General features: G+C 35.6%; 1 protein-coding gene across 2 annotated transcripts in view; it reads left to right on the top strand.

Moving 5' to 3' along the window:
- Positions 1-2,537: 2,537 nt before the first annotated feature.
- Positions 2,538-24,259, top strand: part of RBM25 (RNA binding motif protein 25) — an 87,449-nt gene continuing 65,727 nt past the window's right edge. The window contains exons 1-6 of one of the 2 annotated variants that reach the window (XM_036913283.2): positions 2,538-2,728; positions 9,957-10,073; positions 10,186-10,306; positions 14,461-14,510; positions 16,148-16,315; positions 20,506-20,563. In XM_036913283.2, the coding sequence (XP_036769178.1) occupies positions 10,032-10,073; positions 10,186-10,306; positions 14,461-14,510; positions 16,148-16,315; positions 20,506-20,563 (439 nt within the window). In that variant the 5' untranslated portion in view covers positions 2,538-2,728; positions 9,957-10,031. The remainder of the gene's footprint in view (positions 2,729-9,956; positions 10,074-10,185; positions 10,307-14,460; positions 14,511-16,147; positions 16,316-20,505; positions 20,564-24,259) is intronic. The other variant, XM_036913284.2, reaches the window with a different exon arrangement.

The following is a 24,259-nucleotide window of genomic DNA, read 5'->3' as shown; positions in this document are numbered from 1 at the left end:
TGATTTTCCTTTTTTGACATGATTCACCTACTCTATCACTTATCACTACATCTCTCCCTTGCTGTCAATTCATTGACTCCACTGTATCTCCAGTTTAAATTCTTCGAGGATCTTCTTGGCTAGCTAAACAATGTTTTTTCTCCCTGGTCACATGGTATGTTGCTGACAAATTAGGTTAGATGTGGCATAGGAATGGGGTCAGAATGCACATAATGTGTGGCCAATATCTAAGTTAATTATCTATAGCCACTTCCTCAGCAAGGACCTATGGGGAAAACATCCTCATAGGTGTTGATTGCCATTGCAGGTGAATGGTTGGCTTACCCTCTGCAAATGATATACAAGTGGATCACTTAGGACTCTTTCTGTTGAAGGGATAGAAAATCCAATTCAAACTGATATTGGAAAAGGAATTACTGGTTTACAGACCAAGAAGCCTGGAAGCATGACTGGCTTCAAGAATGGTTGAATCCTTGTTCTCAAATGGTGTTATCAAAAACCTCTCATCTTCTTTTTCTGTGCTTTCTTCTGTGATGGTTTCATTCATTGTTTCTCCACTAGTTCCAAACTTAAATCCTCCCATATCTAAGATAAGTAAAAGAGACAGAGCTCCCAATCTCCTCACCCCCCTTTTTAGCATTATTCCTAATAGGATGAACTAGCATAATGTAATGGTTAAGAGCATGGACATGTGAATCAGACTGGCTCCATCACTTACCAGTCATATTACCTTGAACAAGTTACTTACCCTCCCCAACCCTTAGTTTTTTCTTAATCTGTTTCACCATAGCTCCTACTTTAATGGGTTGCTCTGAAGTTTAAAGTTGCTAATATTTGCGAGATGCTTAAAATAGTGCTTGGTACAAGGTAAGGGCTAAATTACCAGGCTCTGATTGGGTTGGTAAGTCTACCCTGGTTCTAGGGGTCTGATGGGGGTTGGAACTTTCTATCCAAACTGTAAAGATCTGGAGTAGTGGAAGGATGTTTTAGAAATTTGGAGTGCCATACCAAAGGGAGGAGAATGAACACTGGGTCAGCATAAATAGTAAATGCCTACTCTAGGAAAGTTAGCAAGCCGTTGCTTGAGACAACTTCTATGATTTTGTTATATTATACAAGTAATACATAAATATTGTATATGATGTTTCTAAAAATACAAAGGGATACAGAGTAATCTGAGAGGATTTCTGTGTTCCTGCCTGTGGTTGTAAAAAAAGGCACAAACTCTTTTATTTACAAAATGTAACTGGCATTTGACTAGCACTTTACTGAACAAAGTACTTTCACATGCGTTAATTAATTTAACCCTTTCAATAATAGCTCTGGGGAGTAGATATTGTCAGCTCTACTTAATGGTAAGGAAACCTAACAAACAGAAATACAGATGGATATAAATTTTACAGATTGTAGTAAGGTTTAGTTTGTTCCACTAGTCTTCCATTGCATTTTATATCCTATTGGTAATTCATGTGTAATCATTTTTTTCATTCAACAAATATTTATTGAGCACTTGCTATGTAGCAGGCATTGTTCTAGGCACTAGGGATATAGCAGTGAACAAAATCCTTGCACTCCTCTTAAGTTTACATTCTAGAGAGGTAGGTGCAGACAAATCATGAAATAAGGAAAATATATAGTACAGTAGATAGTGATACGGGCTATAGAGGAAACTAAAAAGAAAAGCAGAAAGGAAGTGTGGAGGTATGTTTAAATTTCATATACAGCGGTCAGTGATCTATTCCACGTTGTTAGCGACATCTCCCCAACAGAAATTGTCTGACTCCTATTTACCTTCATACTCACAGAACACAGGGGGACAGTATCTTTGCACTGAATGAACTATAAGCTTTCTGAGAAGCAAGCAGTTGGGAAAGAAAGGCCTGTAAAATAGGTATTGACCACCAAGTCCATAAACTGAATAACCTAATAATTTGTGATTAGTTTATTTCCTTAATAAGTGAAGTTCTTCGCACGTTTACATTTCGGAATGAAATCTGTGTTAAATGCTTTTACAGGCCGTTTTAGATATTTCAAACATCTTTTCCACCATTGGTCCTACCAACCTCCATAACTTCTGTGTGTTATGTGCTCACTTTTAAAGAACGGACCATCACGGCCTCTGCCAGTTGTCTCTTGATATCAAGAATACTGTTTTCTGGAGAAAGACCAGCGCTCGGAGTTTCCACTGAGGTCCTGGTTGAGGCCAGTTCTCAGTACATCGAACATCAAAGATATAAAAAAAAAGGTTCTAATCCCCGAAACACAATCTACAAAAAGTGAGAAATCCTCTTAACAGTCCTCACGCCCTGCCCAAGCGGGAACCTTGACCCTAAGATGGCGTCGCATGGTCATAAGATTCAATCAGCTCCAATCAAAAATGGCTGGGTGGGTCTTAATTTACAGGTCGAGCCTTTCTAGTCCTCACTAGCAGCTCCTTCTCTATGGTATCCACCGCTCAGTGGTGTTTCAGAGCCAACAGGGAAGACTATCTATGTACGTCCTTCTCTATGGTTCTCATCTTCAGTCGCCCGGCCGCAGTGCATGCCGGGCAAGAGGAAGACTTCCAGAAGCTCCGCGCGCAGCGCGGCTGTGTTTTGCGGCCTGTGCGAAAAGGCGCTTTCAAACCAGTCTCCCGGCGAGCGGCGCGCAGAAACCTCGGACTGGTCGAGTCCTCTCGTAACCTGGAGCCCGGAAGGCCGCCAAGACAGTACCGCTTCCTTAGCGGCTGGTGAGTTCGCGCCTCTGAACGCGTGTGGAAACCGGGAGACCGGGTACCTCGGCCGGGAGGAGGGAAAGCTGGGAGAATCCGAAAGGGCCGGGCTAGAATGGGGGTAACGGGGGGTGGGAGTGGGGGAGGGGATGGGCACGAGGCTTGGGTTTCTCTACTTTTCTAAGGCCTCCCAAAGCAGTGGGCCCAGCGGGAGCCCATGGAGGCCGGAACTACTGCTAGGGCTTTCCTTCTTAACTGTCGCCCACTTTCCCTTTCCCTTCCACGGTCCGCCGCAGTGAATCGCCTCGGCCGCTTCTGGGCTCCACGTTTGCCACAAAACGATCGGTCTGTACCCCATGGAGCCCTTCCCTGAGGCCCCTTTCTAACCCATGCCTATGGAGCCCTACGGTATATTTTCTGGGCCTAAACACACTTGCCCCAGGCTCTGCCTAGAAGCCAGCCAGCACCCACCCTTTTTAGCGAAGGAGCTGGCCACCAGCGGATTTCTTTCCCTTCCTCTTTGGTCATCTGCATCCCTCCACTGAGTGAACTGCTGCCCCCACATCCTAAATTTTGTAGGAATTTAGCTAATACCCACTTTTTTTCCTTTTCTTTTCTTTTCTTTTTTTTAGCGCTTCTTGGTTTGCTTCTCTTGAGATTGTGATGAGTATTGTGGTCCTGCCCCCTTTATCCATTGGAGGTTGCAGTAAACTTACCTCCATTCATTCTAGGCGATGACCAACCTCCACATTAAAATGTGTTACTTCTTTCTCACCTTTCTTTGATCTTCAGTATTACTTTGTATACGTTTTTGAAATAGGCCTGAAAATACATTTTGAAATACTTCAGAGGAGTATGAAGATTATATTGAAGTTATGTAATATGGTTTTATATTGCCATGGGAAAGCCATTTTGATACTGGGCAGAGTGGAGCAGCCCAACAGCAGGGAAGAGGTTGGACTTCTTTTGCACCAGACTGCTACAGTGTGAAGTGCTGTGAATTAGGTAGTTGACAGAACTGTAAAAAAAATTTTATATTGTCTTGGGACCTTTAATTTTTAAAACATTTGGAGACTTAGAAAGACATACAGTTGGTCATCAGTTTCTTCTAATTCAAGTTGATACTGTACTATTTTAATTTTTCTTAAAGCATTGGTTTTCTTTATAAAATAAGGATTTTAATAGTATCCCCCTCATAGGTTATTGGGGTTGGGATTAATTGAGAAGACGTGTGTAAAATCCTTAGTGCAGGACCCAAGTTATGTAGCAATTAGTTCATATTAACTGCCATGTTATTTCAGAATTTTCAGTGAAGTATCATTTCTTCCAGTGTATTCTGAATAGACTTTATAAGTAAAGTCAATCTTTAATAAGTTCCTCATTAGTGTTACTACTAGAAAGAAGCATTGTGATGCAGTGAAAAGAGCCTTTGGATTGGTTATTTCAGGATAATGGGGGCCTTGAAGTCTCTGCCTACTTAATTGTTGCCTTAGACAATTTAGCTTCTTTATACATAAAGGAGAATAATGTAGCTACACCAGGTAATTTGGGAGATTAAATGAGATAATGCTGAAGGCTTTTTATAAACAAAAATATTAGTTGTTACTTTTATTAAATCATCTTTTTGGGCTTACCAGATTCCCCTTTTTTTTTTTGTTAAGGCACCAAAATACTTTTAGGAAGAAAATGTTTTTATTGTCTCACTGTTGCTTTTAATCATCATATATTAATAATTTGACTTTTCATGTGTATGGTTTGCTATCTTTTTATTCCACTGTATTAAGGCTGTAAATAACACTTTTTAAACTAAAATGAGTACATTTTAACTTTGGGTAACTACTTCAGACCTAATACAAGTTTGGGGTTTTCAAGTTACCTTTTGGCCACAGACAAAATAGCTACTTTTCTCATTTACTCATGATTTAGAGAAAAATTCCGTTGACTATTTTATAACTCTGGAGGCAAAAATAATCAGACTCTTTTAATGTCTTACAAAAACATTGTGTATTTAAAAAAATTCTTCAGTCTTTTTTTGGTACTACCACTGTCATTCGTAAAAGAGGATTTTGATTGATTTTCTCAACGTTTTTGGATTATATTTTTTCCTACTTTTTTTGGAATTTTGAAACTTCAAAAAATGAACATATTTCCACTAACTAGAATCATTGATATTGCTTTTTAAAAACTATTTTGACAGAATTTCAGACTTAGAAGTTGCAAGAATAGTACAAAGAATTCTCAGATACCTTTTACCCACATTCCCCAAATGTTAACATTTTACCAATTTGCTTTGTCCTCCTCTCCTCCTTTTCTCCCTAGTGTTCTTCTGAAGTGTTTTGCTAGTAAGGTTCAGATGTGGTGTCTCTTAACCCTTAAATACTTAAATGTGTATTTCCTAGTAAGCAAGGACATTCTCTTTTTTTAACAACAGTACTGTGATCAAAATCAGGACATTAATATTGATACAACATTATCTAATCTATAGTTCTTAAGTAGATTTTGCCTGAAAATTGCTTTGAATTGGTAGTGCTTTTTTTTTAAAGCAGCTTTCAAGTGTAATTGACACAAAATTCACTGTTGTAAATGTGCAATTCATTGATTTTTAGTAACTGTGTAATCATTACCCCAAAAGATCCCTCTTTCCTGTTTGTAAGTCACTTCCTGTTTGCACCCCAGGTTCCAGACTGCGCTAATCTTTATATATATATTACTGCTTTTAAATCACTGAAAATGGTCAGAGAGCAAAGTGGAAGTCTCAGGAAAAGATCAGCGTTTCTTTTTGGAGACTCAAAACGCTGGAGTATTTTCATACTTAAGAGAAGCTTTCCTGTAAAAGAAGCTTTCTGTTAATCATTTCCCATTATTTTTTTGACATGGAACACTTTTTCCTAGGAATAGCTCCTTAAGACTCCAGTTCTGTGCAAATTTTGTTTGAGAATTGATACTATAAAAGGCTTTCTTTGCTTAGGCTCGGGTAGTTAGGTCAGTCCACTGTACCTTGCAAGATATAAGCAGAGGAGACAGTGCATGCTATACTAATGATCATTTATATTTAATGTAGGGCCACTGGATTGGCTGTATAACTAATAAATTAAAATTTGCTCTTCCATAACTAATAAAAATAATATATATTTTAAATAATAGAAAAGAATCTTGTACATAATTTGAGCTAAAAAACGAATGAATTGGTTGTATATGAGTGTTTGCTGAAGAGAATATATTGGTTCATTTGCCTCTTACCTTGTCAGAAATTTGGCACACTGTGTCCTGATAGGGTTAGCTTGGTGAAATATTTTGTTTCCATTGGATAAATCTGCAGTGGAGGAATGCATTTAAGCAGTAATGGTATTCTCAGGAATGGAGGGGGAAAAAGGTGGTTTAAAAGAGTAAAGAGAAGTGCAAAAGAGGAAAGCAGAATTAATTTATATATGTTGAGTGGTAGAGATAGATCTTATTTAGAAGTTTTGTTGGGGGGTTTTCTTTTGGACCAAATTTTTTTAGATAAAATTTACATACAATAAAATGCACCCATTTTAATTTCATTGAATTTTGACAAATTCAAAAACCTGTGTAACTACTGCCATGCTAGAGATAGGGAATACTTCTGTCATAGGTGCTTGTTTTGTTACTTTGGGTCATAAAGTTTCATGTTTAGCAGTTAAAATGCTTTGAACCTTCTACAAATGCAGCACTAATGAAGTATTTTTGAAATGCTATTTAAATCATTTAAGTGCTAATAAAAATACCCTCTGCATCTCTCTTTTTCTTAACCTCCCCCCCCCCCAAACCCTCAGCAATTTACCATTTTCAGAATCCAGCGGTACCACTTCCACCTCTACTGCCTGTTCAGGTCACCGTCTCTTGTCTAGATTATTGCAGTCGTCTCTTGTTCTACCTCCACTTCTACTTCAGCTTTGTCTTAACACAGTGGCCAGTGACATTGTTAAACTATAAGTCAAATCAAAACCTTTCAGATGTTTTCCATCTCATTCAGAGTAAATACCAAAACCTTTACAGTGGCCTACAAAGAAAGTGCTGAGATAGAGTGTTACAATAATTCAAGATCTTCTGTAAGTAGGACAAGTAGCCCTGTTTTAAATGGAGATTCACTCCCCACCCCCTTCCATATGTTTTGGCAAAAAGATTAAAAAGCTCAACAAATTTACAGTCTTAAATTAGCTGCAGTTTTCTTTCTTAATTTATGCTGATACCTACTTAATATTTTACAGCATTTCCAGTATCTTATTTGTTAAGTACATGAAATCATCCTAGGAATTTATTTTGCCTGTAAAGCTTTCTAAATATTTTAAGTGTACTGTGTTTTCTGAAATTGAAGTTTAGATTTTATAGAATACTGTATTCTATATTTATAGAATACTGTATTCACTCTCTGAACCCCCTCCCCAAGTAATAGTTGGCATTTATCTCCAACTGTCGGTGAACTCCATTCCAGCTGTTTGGTTTGCTGTTCCTTCCCCAAACACTCCAGTGACCACCTCAGGCTCTTTTATTTGCTGTTTCCTTTGCTCTGAAGGCTATTGCCCCAGATATGAATACGGCTTCCTGCCTCAGCCTCTTTCAAGTCTTTGTTTAAATACCACTTTCTTGGTGAGGCCTGACCCTTATTCAGAATAGAACACTCCCTAGCTCTCTTCCCTAATTCATTCTACAAACATCCTACCAACTTTGGACACATAATTTATTATAAGTATTATAATTTATTAACTATAGGTAAAAAGCGATAAGCTTTGCTTATGATTATAAAGTTTATTCTCATTCATTTTCACATGTCAAAATATAAAACTTACGTTGAAATAACCGGTTGATACTCTTATTTTAGGATGTTTAAAGTGAACATTAATATTTATCAGAGATCACCAGAAAAGTTTTCTGACCATAGGAGGGGCTGTTATCTTACTAAGATTATTTTCACTTTTTAAGTTCAGGCTATGAATAAGCCAAGTTCTAAATAAAAGGGAAGTATTTTGTAGAGAAATTAGATGTGAGTAGGATGGGTATACTGGCATAAATTAAAAACATCATCTGTTTAGCTCTTAACAGAATGAATTATATATTAAAAACTATGAAATACAATTTAGACACCAAGAATATAGAGGTTTTTTAAAAAAATAGTATTTGTCCCTAGTACTTGGGGAAAAGGTAAATGTAGAGATGAATTCATGGCCCAATCTCTGTAACCATTGTGAGGTGACGAACTGAGACATTGCCGGGGTAGTACCTGGCATGTGGGAGCTTCTTCATAAATTTGTTTAATGAGGTCCTTAGAGTTTGTTTACGGATTGATTGATTGATTGATTGATTGATTGATTGATTCAACAGGTATTAATAACATCTGCCTTCCTAAGAAAGTGCTGAGATAGAGTATAATAATAATACAAGAGCTTCTGTAAGTAGAATAAGTAGCCCTGTTTTAAATGGAGATGCACTCCCCACCCCCTTCCATATGTTTTGGGCAAAAAAGATTAAAAGGCTCAACAAATTTACAATCTTAAATTAGTTGCAGTTTTCTTTCTTAATTTATGCTGATACCTACTTAATATTTTACAGCATTTCCAGTATCTTATTTGTTAAGTACATGAGATCATCCTAGGAATTTATTTTGCCTGTAAAGCTTTCTAAATATTTTAAGTGTACTGTGTTTTCTGAAATTGAAGTTTAGATTTTGTAGAATACCGTATTATCCTGACTTACTAAGTCAAAACAACACTGATGAAGAACATCCTTGAGCATGAAGGACATGCTTTCCCAAGAGAATTTTAAAGAAATGTCAATAAACAGGTAAAAAGATACTCAACTTGATTAGTGCTTAGGGAAATGCAAATTAGAACATGAGAATGTTTTTTTTAACTATCAAACACTGATTTGCTCCAGCAAGGATGAGAATATGAGAAAGGGCATACCCATATACTTACTGGTGGTGGGGATATACATTTGTGCACTAGTTTTGGGGAATGCTTTGTAGGTCAAGTGTGAATATATGCAGAATTAATCTGTATTGTAGAATTAATTACACAGATGTATAGAACTATATGTCCAATATGTCCAAGAGTGTTGAAGATCATTTTTAAGGTAAAACATAGAGCCAACTTACCAGTTAGTTGAATAATTTTTGTATGTTTCTAATGGTTTAGTGCACTATGAATAAAGGAGTGGAACTTTTTGAACTGACGTGAAGAGATGTTAATGATAATGAAGGAGAAGTGCACATAACAATATAGTATGATTATATTGTTTGTAGGAAAACACAGATGATTATATATTAGTTTGTGTATAGAAAGATACTTAGAAGAATACAATGGTATATACCAAACTGTTGGGATTAGGGGGCGAGGATGTGGAAGACATGCCCTTATCTCCTCTCTTCTGAAGGGTGAGTAAAACAGTATGTAAAACACAAAGAAAGAAAAGAGTAGAGACAGTTTTTAAAAGCCTGTGAGAACTGCAGACTGCCTCGGTTATAGAGTGTAGGTAGGGGGATTTTTCTTAAGTGTCCAACAGAAATAGCTCCAATTGATCAAATTTTAGTGGCATCACTGATAGATCAACCCACTTATTTTGGCAGCTTTTTAAAATTGGTGCAGGAGTTCTCCTAGGACATCCTAACATTTTTTTTCTACTTTTTCCAATAGTTGTGGACATTTATGTTGACAGAAATATAAAATTTGAGGGCGGAGTCTTAAATACCTCTATTTTTTTTAACTAAAAGACAAAGTTGTCTCTCATTACATCACAAGCCACATGAAACAGTTCAGTATATTCTGGTATTTAAAAAAAATCAAATGCTACTGTGTGATTCTTGGATTTCATTCATTCATTGAATTTCAAGAATGGTTAAGAGGTTTGTTACTAAGAAAAATTATGACTTTTTTCTTATTGTCACAAAATGTATGTTTCTTTGTATTTGAATGGCTATGATCTGACTTGATAACAGGAGGTTTTTTTCCCCCCTCAGGTTTGTAGTTCACTGAGACATTCCTTTGCCCTTGAGGAACTGACCAACATTGAATCAACAATGCAGTGTAACTTTGTAAATTGAGTTTTCAGGGTGCAGATATGTATAAAAAATGAATGCATCACAACACTTGATTTAAAAAAATGTTAGATATCTTCCTGGATTCTGAATTTGGTTTAAAAAGAATTGTTGATGTTAGGTATATAATTTTTGGATATTAACTGAACCTCAAAATTTTTTTCTTCCTTTATATGTATTCCCATATGATTGTAGGAGTCTATCCTGAACTTAGATCGTGTACATTTTGGGAACTTATTTTAGAAAAGATCTAAGTTTTAAAAATTCTCAATGGACAGACAGAGAAAAGAGGGTCTTTGCCAACTCCTTTGGGTAAGAAAACTTCAGAATTTTGCAGATACTCTGAAAATGAAGGCCAACAAAGTAGGCATATTGAATTGTAACGTTTTCAAATAAAATGATTTGTCATGATTTCTTTCTTTAGACCACTGCAGTCAGAATGTCTTTTCCCCCTCATTTGAATCGCCCTCCCATGGGAATCCCAGCACTCCCGCCAGGGATCCCACCCCCACAGTTTCCTGGCTTTCCTCCACCTGTACCTCCAGGTAAGTTTGTGGATACTGTTGCTGGTTTTTTTAATCTGTACTTTTGTCATTGCAATGTTAACTTTAGGAAAATGGTGTATATGTGACTGTATTAGTAGTAAAGATATCTGTTAGCATCATTCTGGAAATATGATGTCTCATTTTCCAATGGCAATAGTTTTCCTGTCTGATTATCAGACTCATCTGAGAAAAAAAAAATTATTAAAAAAATAGGTAATATGTTCATGTGGTTCAAAAATCAAGATACACAGTGAAAAATTTTCCTCACATTCCTGAGTAACTTGTTACTATACCCTTACTGAAAGGGAAACAAAACAGGGTTATTTTCTTCTTTTTCCTTTTTTAAATGTATATGACAAGCTGGTATAAGTATGTATTCTTGGACCCATTAGTTTTTTTTTCTTCTAACACAGATGTAGTGGCATCCTGTTTATATACTATTCTGCCCCTTGCTTTTTTATACTTGACAGTATATCTTGGAGAGCTTTCCAAATCACCATATAAAAGCTTCTCTCCAGAAGACAAGTAATGATTCTATAGCATCTTACTACGCTGATGGACAGTGACTGTAATGGGGTATGTGGGGGGGGCTTGATAATAGGGGGAGTCTAGTAACCATAATGTTCAAGTAATTGTACATTAACGATACCAAAATAAAATTTAAAAGAAGGCTTTTCTCCAAAGCTCTATGAGGTTAAAAATTTTTTGGGCTGTACCCCAACCCAGTGAATTAGATACTCAGAAATTGGGGCCCAGGAATCTTTAATTTTAACAAGCTCACAGACGATTCCTAGGCATCCATTTAAGCATAGTTAAGAGAACCTACACTTGACAATCTTTGTCTTGAGGTAATTAAACATTGCTGACCTGAGAGATAGTTTTCTTTTCATTTGTGGGTGGTAGTTCATTTTAATGGTGTTGAAACCTGGTTTCTCTTCTAAAGGTGGTATCTAGTAGCTCTAGTTAATTTGCATGTTAGAATTACTTTTTCTTTTGACAGAATCCATGTAATTTAGGCTGACATCAGCAAGGGGCCTTGTAAATTAACCTGCAGTATTTCTGAGGAAAGTTTTTCATCAGGGACCTATTTTTAACCATTGAATTAACTATTTGAAAGTATCCTGTTTTACCAAAGAGCTTGATGTTGCAAAATCAAAAGGACACTGCAGTTGCCTCAGGTGATGGGTTGTTAATTCATTACATGTACATTACAGAGGATCAGCTTTGGGGGCCTCCTACCCCTAGGTTAAGTACATAACAGTGTTGGAGTAGGTGTGAAAAGTCACAAGATAGACATGGCAATTTTTTTGGAGTATTGTTTAAAACTTCAAAAATTTGAGGGTAAATTATAATTCAAAAAAAAAATTAGAACTACTACTTATGTGTGTGTATATATCTGGTAGAATGCAATATTTATACAAGTTTTTAAGACATTTATGCTTGTAGCAGCCTGTTTTAAGCTGTTCTAAGTAATCATGGATGTATATTTGTGATCACCTACTGCCTGGGGTATAGTGTGAAAGTTTAAATATTACTAGTTTATTATTCCATATAACAATTACTGAATTTTACTCAGTATCTTAGCTGCTGTGTAATGGACTATAAAGGAATTTCTGCTATAAAGGGCAATTGAGAGAATAATAACAAAACTGAATAAAGCTAGTTGTTAACCATCAAACAGGTTTATAATTTAAGAGGGACAGTTTCCTGAGTCACTTTCATTTGGGCATCATTTTTTGAGGGGGTCCATATATCCCAATTTTGCTCATAAATTAATAATCTTAAATTTAAGATCTATTTCTCTGTGAAGAAATTAAAGGAATTGCGATTGAAGCTTAAATCACTTGTTCAGAATCGGAAAATGTAACAGTGAAAAATAATTGCCTTAATTTCCTTACCAGTAGATTGGTTTTTAAGAAAAGATATTAAATTCCTTTTTATTTCTAAAGAACACATACTAAATGTTACCATTTTCTGATGAATACTATACCAAATTATAAGTGGAAGTGGAGGAAAAATGGTACATGTTTTTCTTAAGGCTATTCCCTCGATATCTTTTAAGATGGGTCAGCAGACCCCAAAACCAGATATTCAGTATTTCTTGTTGCCTGTTTGGTCAGTGCCATACTCATGTGGGCATTTATTCAGTCATAATGCTCTTAAATAATTCTGATTCCACTTGGCACAGCATACCATATTATTTCTGTATAGGGAGGCATAGTTGCATGATAAATGAGACGTTAGTTGCAGCTTATTCACTACCTGCATTCTGTGTGAAGTATCAGTATTTTTAAAGGTAAATAATGAAATAGAATGCTAAACTGGTATAATAATTCAAGACCACAGTACTCATCTTCATTATATAATTTTTCTATCTTGTCTATTAGTGCAGTTAACTGAACTCTGAGATAATGTATGTGGTGATCACAGTATATTTTAAATGAGAAAAAACAATTTGGAAAATAATCATTAATCTTTCCCTAAAAAGTTTTAATGCATGCATGTAGGAAAAGGAAGCTTCCCCATAATTCCTGAGTTCCCTTTCTAGTGTGTAACCTCTCCAAAGATACACTGTGTATATCCCAGTATGTTTATATTTAGTCTTTCCCCACTTTTTAAAAACTCAACTAGTAGTACACTGTTCATACTTTGTGCAGTTTGCTTATCACTTCAGCATGCATAGATCTTTGTAAAAATGTAATGTATAGTAATACGTTTTTCAATGTGAATTCTGCATTGCATGAAATTAAGCTGAGATAGGAAATTGTATTAAATTTCTGGTAACTATTAATAAGGAAATAATTTTTTTCAATATGACTTTTTCTGAATGTTTTCTCTAATGCAAAGTGTACCTATGGAAGAAGTACCATAGATTATCGTAGGTAAACGGGAGTATTTTGTTTTTGTTTTGCAGAGTTAAAACTTAAAATTTAGATAAGAATTTATTAATCACAGTTTTTGAACATCACTGCATTTAAGTGCTCCAGATAAATGATCTCAGTTAATCTCACAGGCATTCCAAGGAAATAAATACCTAGAAATATATCACTAGAATTGAGGAAACGGAAGCTAAGGTTAAAGAGCTTCCCCAAGGTTGCATAGCTAAAAGCAAAAGAACCAAAAATTAAATGCACGTTTAATTCTGAAGTCTCTGCTCTTTTCTATTTTGTATAGTCTTCTGTAGGCTTATTGATAGGAATCTTGATAATTGTTTTTTACAAATCTTACTTTAAGAACCAATAAGGTTATTTTAAATTAGTTATATTGGAAAAATAAGTTGATAGTGTTAAATGTTTAAGGATTTATTCCAGTCTTAAATGGAGAATTTCAAAACCACAGCTAAATTTGAACTGAAGAGCAATTTCAGAGCTTGAGATACATGTAGAAGCATTTTTAAAATCTGTATTAGAAAAGTAGAGGAATCTTTCACTGGTTTTGCCTTTATTGCAACCTTTTCCTTAATTCTTAAGTGGTAAGATTCCTTCATTACTTAAGTATACAAGAACTCAGTACAGTATCTATTAATTAGTAAACAGACTGTAGTTGAAAACAAAAATGTAGATTCTACTAAGATGAAAGTAGTAGATGGCCCACTGACAGCTCTTAAACCCTCAAGAGCAGCAAGCGTTTTTCTTATTTTCTCTTTGACAGTGACTGAGATTACTAGTCTTAGTTTTTGCATGATTTTTGTTTTAGTATTACCAGGAATAAAAAGTTTTTCCTAGATTTCTAGGTTAATTTCTCATTTGATACTTAAAAAAAATTTTTTTTCAAAGGATTTATTAGTGCCATTGTTCACCCACAAGTGAGTCTGTATTTGTGCAAGATGATGGTTTTGAAGATGTACTGTACCTGATGAACATGATTGACAACTGTCCAGCACTGAATACTCCTTAAGGCAAAAAGCATGTTGTGGTAGCCTTTTTGCTCTTAGAATAGTTTTTTGTTGTATGTAAATTAATATAGATCCAATCTCATACCACGTTACTTTTGAAAATTGCGCATTCATCAGTGTTCGATTTTTGTTATTTCAATATTTGCAGTTAAATTATTAGCTATGAGTGAAGGGACTTAATTTGTATGGCATGTTAGTTTATGTAGAATACAGTCATGTATAATTGTATTCTTAAGACTCATTTGTGTTTTTCTCGTAGGGACCCCAATGATTCCTGTACCAATGAGCATTATGGCTCCTGCTCCAACTGTAAGTATAATATGAAGGTGGAATTAGGAGATATGTTAGTACAACTGCTTTTAAAGTTAAAAAGCTTGTTAAATTTAGACAAATTATTGTAAGGGTTTAGAAGAATAGTAAATTATTTAATGTGCTTAGAAGAATAAGGGAGAGCATCCATGTACCTCAAGTATTACTTAAATAAGTAGCATTTTCACTCGGCTATGCATATATGTAATTGCCTCTGAAATATGCTCCTTAAAAAATTTAATGATTTCGCTCTTATTCTCTAGACTCTTCATTTATTTGTTATTTCATATTTTGGACATTGGCTTTTTCATTATTCCTTCATCTTGTCAAAGGAACTGAGAACTAAGGCACTAATCTTAGCACTTGAGAGCTAAGATTTGAGAATGATATTTGTGGCATCTTAAAATAAAATAGACAAGAATGTTGGAATGATACTAGAAGAAACTGAAATTTTGAAATGAAATTTGTGTTCAGTATATTTCTACTCTTTTCATCCAACCTACCTATATTTAGCCCCTTCCAAGCTATTTTTTCTCTGGCCTCTAGTGTGATACCTTCAGGCTTTATAAGTTTCCTGAAGGCTTTCCTCTGCTGAAGTGGAAATATTAAACTTTAATTTTCTGTATTCATCAAAGCTTCTGTACACTCTTAAGCACCTTAGTTAAGGAGTTAATATACTATAACATGAATAAATAATAATGCTCTCAATTATTATTTAACCAGAATTTTCTTGAATGGTCAGAGTATCAGGCTTCATTTGGACTTCCACTGGGAGGGAGGGCATTATTTTAAACTGTTTTTCTCTCTGCTGGTTTTCAAAAGGGAGAGGAGTTTTGTTATTTACATTAAAAGGGAGATGCGAACTACATGGGCAAATAGGAATCTGCTGTGAGGCAGACCACTAAGAAAATACGGTTTTGCAAACAACGGAGAGTCCAGCTTTTCTTGTATTTGGAAGTCCATTGTTTGGCTCTTTTGGAAAGCCTCCACATGACAGGCATTCTTACCCTCAGCCCAGGAAAAGGTGGGACTTAGAGTTTGGAGCAGGTCCCCCAATTGACCACTATTTATTCAGTGCCTACTGTGGGTGTTTGGCTAAATTCAATTCTACATACAAAGAAGAGTAAGATTATTCCTTCTTCTGGGAAGTTAATAATTTTAAAGGGAAAATAAGAAAGGCAAGTATCTGATGAAAGGTAAAATGTAAGTGTGGGTAGAGTGCTATGAAAGTATTCAAGTATTCTGCAAGAGAATTATCAGGGATAATTAAAATTCCCTTTTATCCTACTACAGAGTACAGTTGTGAAGTAACTTCTGGATATATTTGATAGTTTTAAATTATTTATGGTGTCTTAAACTTTAAAAATTTGTCTTAAGCATAAAATTTCTATTCAAGCTATTTGCTTTTCCAGGTTTTTTTTTAAAAAGGTAATCTGATAGTGGAACTTTACTTCTCATGAATAAATTTGCATTAATGAGAAATGCTGTGTGCTGTAGGGGATTCAGATTAAGTCTATAGAACTGTTAAATGTGTCATATTTTTATTACTTTAAAACATATTTCTAGCATAATGTTACATTAAACATGATAGGAAATTTAATTGTCAAATCAAATTTTATTGCCTTTTTTCACTTTAGGTCTTAGTACCCACTGTGTCCATGGTTGGAAAGCATTTGGGAGCAAGAAAAGATCATCCAGGCTTAAAGACTAAAGAAAATGATGAAAATTGTGGTCCCACTACTACAGTTTTTGTTGGCAACATTTCTGAAAAAGCCTCAGATATGCTTATAAGACAGCTCCTTGCTGTAAGTTACTCACTTTTCATTTAAAAATTTTTTTGTAAATTTCAGACTTATGAAAAAGTAGAAAGGGGATTCTGAGTAATTTTGTCCCTTTTTGAAAAATTTCAGTCCTACAGTAAAGTTAAATAGTACAGTGAATGCCCTTGTAACGTATTTTGCCATGCTTACTTTCTCCGTGCGCACACAGTACACACATGTAATTTTTTTAAAATTAAGGTATGGTTGATATACGCTCTTACGAAGGTTTCACACGAAAAAAACAATGTGGTTACTACATTTACCCATATTATCAAGTACCCCCCCATTCCCCAGTGCAGTCACTGTCCATCAGTGCAGCAAGATGCCACAGATCCATTATGTGCCTTCTCTGTGCTACACTGTAATCACCGTGATCCCCCACACCATGTGTACTAAACATAATACCCCTCAATCCCCTTCTCCCTCCCTCCCCACCCGCCCTCCCACACCCCTCCGCTTTGGTAACCACTAGTTCATTCCTGGAGTCTCTGAGTCTGCTGCTATTTTGTTCCTTCAGTTTTGCTTCATTGTTATACTCCACAAATGAGGGAGATCATTTGGCATTTGTCTTTCTCCACCTGGCTTATTTCACTGAGCATAATGTCTTCCAGCTCCATCCATGTTATTGCAAATGGTAGGATTTGTTTCTTTCTTATGGCTGAATAGTATTCCATTGTGTATATGTACCACATCTTCTTTATCCATTCATCTATTGATGAACACAGGTTGCTTCCATATCTTGGCTATTGTAAAAAGTGCTGCGATAAATGTAGGGGTGCATATGTCTTTTTTGAATCTGAGAACTTATATTCTTTGGGTAAATTCCAAGGAGTGGGCTTCCCAGGTCAAATGGTATTTCTATTTTTTAGTTTTTTGAGGAACCTCCATATTGCTTTCCACAATGGTTGAACTAGTTTACATTCCCACCAGCAGTGTAGGAGGGTTCCCCTTTCTCCGCATCCTCCCCAGCAGTTGTTGTTCTAGTCTTTTCGATGCTGGCCATCCTTACTGGTATACACACATAATTTGAAAGTAAGTTGTGACGTGACATTTAACCTCTGAATACTTCTTCTATCTCCTAAGAACAATGACATTTTCCTACATGATCACAAAAGCACTATCACACTTAAATTTAAGACTGATACAGTTTTCTTAACTAATATACATATAGTTCGTATTTAATTTTCCCAGTGATTTCCATAATAGCTGTTTTTGTTTCTGCTTTTTGATACAGTCAAGAATTAATACATTGCATTTAAGTGTCACATTTCCTTAAGCAGCTTCTGTAGTGTAGAACAGTTCCCTGCGATGCTTGGTTTTGTTTTTGTTTTCTGTTGCCTTGATGTTTTTGAAGAATCTAGGTCTTTTACAGAATGTCCCCTCCAGTTTGAATTTGACTGACTGTTTGCTTGTAGTTAAGATTCAGAATAAGCATTGTTCACAAGAATGGTTCATGAGTGATGTATCGTTCTCAGTACAGCATAGCAGGAGGCACAGGATGTCTCTTGGTTATATTTTTGGTGATAAGTTCAGTTACTTGGTTAAGGTAGGTAGTTCTCTCCACTTCTAAGGGTACCATTTCTTTTCCCTTTTTCATTAGTGATTTCTGGGATAATATTTGGAGACTTACATGAGTTCTTTTCCCCAGCAGCCTTTAAAACAATGATTTTAGCATCCAGGGTTATTGACTGATTCCTTTTAGTTTTTATTCTGAGTATAAATCCTAAGTTCTTTTGACTTGGTGAAGTCATTGATTTTCTTTTTTATCTTTGTTTTAAAAGCTGTAGCCTGGTGATATATGCTCATTAATGAATAAGATAATACTGAATGATTTTACAGCAGTGCCCATCTGCTTCAGTGGTCTTTTTTTCCTTCCCTTTTTCTTAGAGAAGTTGTTTTTTAATATTTTCTTCATTTTAGAGTTTATGTCTGTTATTGCTATTTCTATTTTGTAATTGTATGATCCTTGCCTTAAAAAATGTTTAGAAAATAAACACCCATGAACCTTGCTTTTTCAGATCTTAGTATTTTGTGATACTAGCTTCAAGTTTTTTCCCCAAAGAAATAAAACATTACAGTGGCCCTCAATTCCCATTTGTTTCTTCCATAGAGGTAATCACCAGAGGCAATCCAATATCTTAAATTCGTTATCACTCCTTTGCATATTTTTTACTTTAATGACATACGTATATTTTCATAAAAAATTACACTTTGCAAGTTTTAAATCTGTATTCCTCCACAATTTGCTTTTTTCACCCAAAATATATGTAGCTCTAGTTTATTTACTTCCATGGCTAATAATCATTGTGTTGTAGAAATATACTGTAAATTCTATTTTCCACTGATGGTCATATGGATTGTTTCCAATTTTTGATTTTATGCTTGCTATATTATAATTGGTAATGTCTTCCTAGGTGAACATGAAAAACTTTCTATCACGACTATACTCCAAAGTGGAACATAGGAGGATGTTTTTAAAAAGCATCTTTATTGAGATAAAATTCATATACCATAGTATTCACTCTCTCATAAAGTACAGCTCAGTGGTTTTGTGTATATTCAGAAAGCTGTATAATCACCACCACTGTCTAATTCCAGAACATTTCATCTCCACAAATAAAAGCTCTATACCTTTTATCAATAGTCATTTCCCATTCTCTCCTCCCTCCAGACTCTGGCAACCACTATTCTACTTTCTGTCTCTGGATTTGCCTAGTCTGGGTATTTTATATAAGTGAATTCATAGAAAATATGTTTTTTTGTGTTCTGTTGTCTTTTAAGGGTTCATCTGTATTAGAGCTTGTATGATATTTCATTCCTTCTTAATGTCAAATAATCCATTTGATGCGTATAATACCACATTTTATTTACCCGTTCAACAGTTGAGAGTTGTTTCCATTTTTTGGTTATTACGAATATTGATGTTGTAAATATTTGTGTACAAGTTTTTTGTGGACACATGTTTTCTATTTGAAATTTCCCTTTTAAAAATCTGTTCCTAATTTATATATGCAGCAGAGTGTTTTTTTAAGCCTCCTATGGATCTCTGAATTTACTTCTCTTCCTTCCTTTCATTTCTTTCACTCTTAAGGTTTTCCTTAAATGTCTGCTGATCTTTACTTATCTGTTCATATTTAAGAACTAGGGATTTAAAAAGGTTTTTGTGTGCATGAGCTAGGTTTGTAAAGTGTTGGGCATCACTGTAGGGAGGTTTTGAGTGTCAGTATGTGGAGGTCTTTGAGACAAGTGGTTTGTCTAGAAAACTTCAGTTTCATGCCTAGTATGTAATTGACTGCCTGTGTGGTTGGGGGTGAAGGACTGAGTTCAAGCAGTTCTTATACCTTTACTTTCTTTTGTTACCCACTCTTTATCTTATCCACATCCTCTCTCATATCTCGTGTTCCACATCCCAAGCCACTTCTGTGTACTTTCTTCAGACCATAACTCTTGAGGCTATCTCCTGTGAGGGTGATGATAGAATAGTTGGCTTGAAAAGAACTCTGAGGCTTTTGTTATTCCATGTGCATATTGTCTGACAAGCACCTGTTTAACCTCTTAGTTTTTATTCGAATAATTAGAAATGATGCTTAAAAACTGAGTAAACAAAGTGTAATAAGGTTCCACCCTTCAGACATCCTTTCCTATTAACATTTTAGAATATTTCTGATCATTCAATGGAAAATTTTTTCTTTACATAGTTAAAATCGTACTGTATATCTGCAATTTCATGCCTCATGTTATTTTTGAATCCCATATCAAACATTTCCTCATTAAAAATCTTTGTGTATTTGTGTTCTAAAACATAATCTTTATGGATTTGTATTATTTACTTGAATTTACTATGGTTTGTTTTAACTTAAAATACTAGGAATTTTTGTTTTTTATCTTTTGGTAAAGCATATTATGCTGTAAGATTTCTCATTTATTAAAAGGTAGGTAATTTTCTATAAGTAAGAATCAGTGATACTTTGTATTTTTTAAAAAATGATTTGTTATATATTTCTTTGATATAATAAGTTTGTGGGAATTTAAAGAATTTTAAGCAACTTAGTTGCTGGTTTGGTTTGGTTTTTTTTTTCCCCCCGTTTTTCCCTAGTGGGAATTTGTGCTGTTATTTGCACTACAGATGAGTTTATTTTGTTAAGTGGTAATGATCATTTTGTTTTCTTTTTAAGAAATGTGGCTTGGTTTTGAGCTGGAAGAGAGTACAAGGTGCATCTGGAAAACTTCAAGGTAGGTCATTTTTTCCTTATTTATTGGTATCATTTTAACGTGTTGCATAAATCGCTTTATTCATGTTTTACTCTCATTGTCTATAACCATGGAAGTACTCTATTAGCACAGTTGTCTTCCTTCTTATTGGTATAGGACTAAAGGCAATTGGGAAGATGTTGGCTGAGAGTTGAGATTAGAGAGTAGAAAAGCATATCAGGAAAGAGGTAGGAATGAAGAAAAATTTCAGACTAACTGGTTTTTTATAAGATGACTTTAGAAAGTCCTTTTTGTCTTAGAGTAGGAGTGTATAATCCAAACGGAACCATTAGGATTTTGGAAGAAACTGGGAGAAAAGATGATGAGATGACCTGCTAGTCTTAAAAGCAAACTGTTCTTTTCATACCTGTTTGTAGAAACACATGTTGGTTTTTTTTTTGTTTGTTTTTTTTTTAAATAATTATTTTTTATTGAAGGGTAGTTGACGCAAAGTATTACATTACATTAGTTTCAAGTGTACAACACAGTGGTAGAACATTTATATACATAATTCTAGGTTCCAGCTATCACCCTACCAAGCTGTTACAATATCTTGACTTTATTCCTTATGCTATACATTACATCCCGGTTACTTATTTATTTTACCATTGGAAGTCTGTCCTTTTTTTTTTTTTTTTTTTTTTTGTGAGGGCATCTCTCATATTTATTGATCAAATGGTTGTTAACGACAATAAAATTCTGTATAGGGGAGTCAATGCTCAATGCACAATCATTCTCTCCCCTATACCAGGTCTCCCCTATAAACCCCTTTACAGTCACTGTCCATCAGCATAGCAAAATGTTGTAGAATCACTACTTGCCTTCTCTGTGTTTTACAGCCCTCCCTTTTCTCCTACCCCCCCATGCATGTTAATCTTAATACCCCCCTACTTCTCCCCCCCTTATCCCTCCCTACCCACCCATCCTCCCCAGTCCCTTTCCCTTTGGTACCTGTTAGTCCATTCTTGAGTTCTGTGATTCTGCTGCTGTTTTGTTCCTTCAGTTTTTCCTTTGTTCTTATATTCCACAGATAAGTGAAATCATTTGGTATTTCTCTTTCTCCGCTTGGCTTGTTTCACTGAGCATAATACCCTCCAGCTCCATCCATGTTGCTGCAAATGATTGGATTTGCCCTCTTCTTATGGCTGAATAGTATTCCATTGTGTATATGTACCACATCTTCTTTATCCATTCATCTATTGATGGACATTTAGGTTGCTTCCAATTCTTGGCTATTGTAAATAGTGCTGCAATAAACATAGGGGTGCATTGGTCTTTCTCAAACTTGATTGCTGCGTTCTTAGGGTAAATTCCTAGGAGTGGAATTCCTGGGTCAAATGGTAAGTCTGTTTTGAGCATTTTGATGTACCTCCATACTGCTTTCCACAATGGTTGAACTAACTTACATTCCCAGCAGCAGTGTAGGAGGGTTCCCCTTTCTCCACAGCCTCGCCAACATTTGTTGTTGTTTGTCTTTTGGATGGCAGCCATCCTTACTGGTGTGAGGTGATACCTCATTGTAATTTTAATTTGCATTTCTCTGATAATTAGCGATGTGGAGCACCTTTTCATGTGTCTGTTGGCCATCTGTATTTCTTTTTTGGAGAACTGTCTGTTCAGTTCCTCTGCCCATTTTTTAATTGGGTTATTTGTTTTTTGTTTGTTGAGGCGTGTGAGCTCCTTATATATTCTGGACGTCAAGCCTTTATCGGATGTGTCATTTTCAAATATATTCTCCCATACTGTAGGGATCCTTCTTGTTCTATTGATGGTGCCTTTTGCTGTACAGAAGCTTTTCAGCTTAATATAGTCCCACTTACTCATTTTTGCTGTTGTTTTCCTTGCCCGGGGAGATATGTTCAAGAAGAGGTCACTCATGTTTATGTCTAAGAGGTTTTTGCCTATGTTTTCTTCCAAGAGTTTAATGGTTTCATGGCTTACATTCAGGTCTTTGATCCATTTTGAGTTTACTTTTGTATATGGGGTTAGACAATGGTCCAGTTTCATTCTCCTACATGTAGCTGTCCAGTTTTGCCAGCACCACCTGTTGAAGAGACTGTCATTTCGCCATTGTATGTCCATGGCTCCTTTATCAAATATTAATTGACCATATATGTCTGGGTTAATGTCTGGATTCTCTAGTCTGTTCCATTGGTCTGTGGCTCTGCTCTTGTGCCAGTACCAAATTGTCTTGATTACTATGGCTTTATAGTAGAGCTTGAAGTTGGGGAGTGAGATCCCCCCTACTTTATTCTTCTTTCTCAGGATTGCTTTGGCTATTCGGGGTCTTTGGTGTTTCCATATGAATTTTTGAATTATTTGTTCCAGTTCATTGAAGAATGTTGCTGGTAGTTTCATAGGGATTGCATCAAATTTGTATATTGCTTTGGGCAGGATGGCCATTTTGATGATATTAATTCTTCCTAGCCACAAGCATGGGATGAGTTTCCATCTGTTAGTGTCCCCTTTAATTTCTCTTAAGAGTGACTTGTAGTTTTCAGAGTATAAGTCTTTCACTTCTTTGGTTAGGTTTATTCCTAGGTATTTTATTTTTTTTGATGCAATTGTGAATGGAGTTGTTTTCCTGATTTCTCTTTCTTTTGGTTCATTGTTAGTATATAGGAAAGCCACAGATTTCTGTGTGTTGATTTTGTATCCTGCAACTTTGCTGTATTCCGATATCAGTTCTAGTAGTTTTGGGGTGGAGTCTTTAGGGTTTTTTATGTACAGTATCATGTCATCTGCAAATAGTGACAGTTTAACTTCTTCTTTACCAATCTGGATTCCTTGTATTTCTTTATTTTGTCTGATTGCCGTGGCTAGGACCTCCAGTACAATGTTAAATAACAGTGGAGAGAGTGGGCATCCCTGTCTAGTTCCCGATCTCAGAGGAAATGCTTTCAGCTTCTCGCTGTTCAATATAATGTTGGCTGTGGGTTTATCATAGATGGCCTTTATTATGTTGAGGTACTTGCCCTCTATTCCCATTTTGCTGAGAGTTTTTAACATGAATGGATGTTGAACTTTGTCAAATGCTTTTTCAGCATCTATGGAGATGATCATGTGGTTTTTGTCTTTCTTTTTGTTGATGTGGTGGATGATGTTGATGGACTTTCGAATGTTGTACCATCCTTGCATCCCTGGGATGAATCCCACTTGGTCATGGTGTATGATCCTTTTGATGTATTTTTGAATTCGGTTTGCTAATATTTTGTTGAGTATTTTTGCATCTACGTTCATCAGGGATATTGGTCTGTAGTTTTCTTTTTTGGTGGTGTCTTTGCCTGGTTTTGGTATTAGGGTGATGTTAGCTTCATAGAATGAGTTTGGGAGTATCCCCTCCTCCTCTATTTTTTGGAAACTCTAAGGAGAATAGGTATTATGTCTTCCCTGTATGTCTGATAAAATTCCGAGGTAAATCCATCTGGCCCGGGGGTTTTGTTCTTTGGTAGTTTTTTGATTACCGCTTCAATTTTGTTGCTGGTAATTGGTCTGTTTAGATTTTCTGTTTCTTCCTGGGTCAATCTTGGAAGGTTATATTTTTCTAGGAAGTTGTCCATTTCTCCTAGGTTTCCCAGCTTGTTAGCATATAGGTTTTCATAGTATTCTCCAATAATTCTTTGCATTTCCGTGGGGTCCGTCGTGATTTTTCCTTTCTCGTTTCTGATACTGTTGATT

The sequence above is a fragment of the Manis pentadactyla genome, chromosome 11 (genome assembly GCF_030020395.1).
Source record: "Manis pentadactyla isolate mManPen7 chromosome 11, mManPen7.hap1, whole genome shotgun sequence".
NCBI classification, from domain to species: Eukaryota; Metazoa; Chordata; class Mammalia; order Pholidota; family Manidae; genus Manis; species Manis pentadactyla.
Note: the sequence above shows the minus strand (reverse complement) of the source record. Positions and strands in the feature narration are given on the sequence as shown.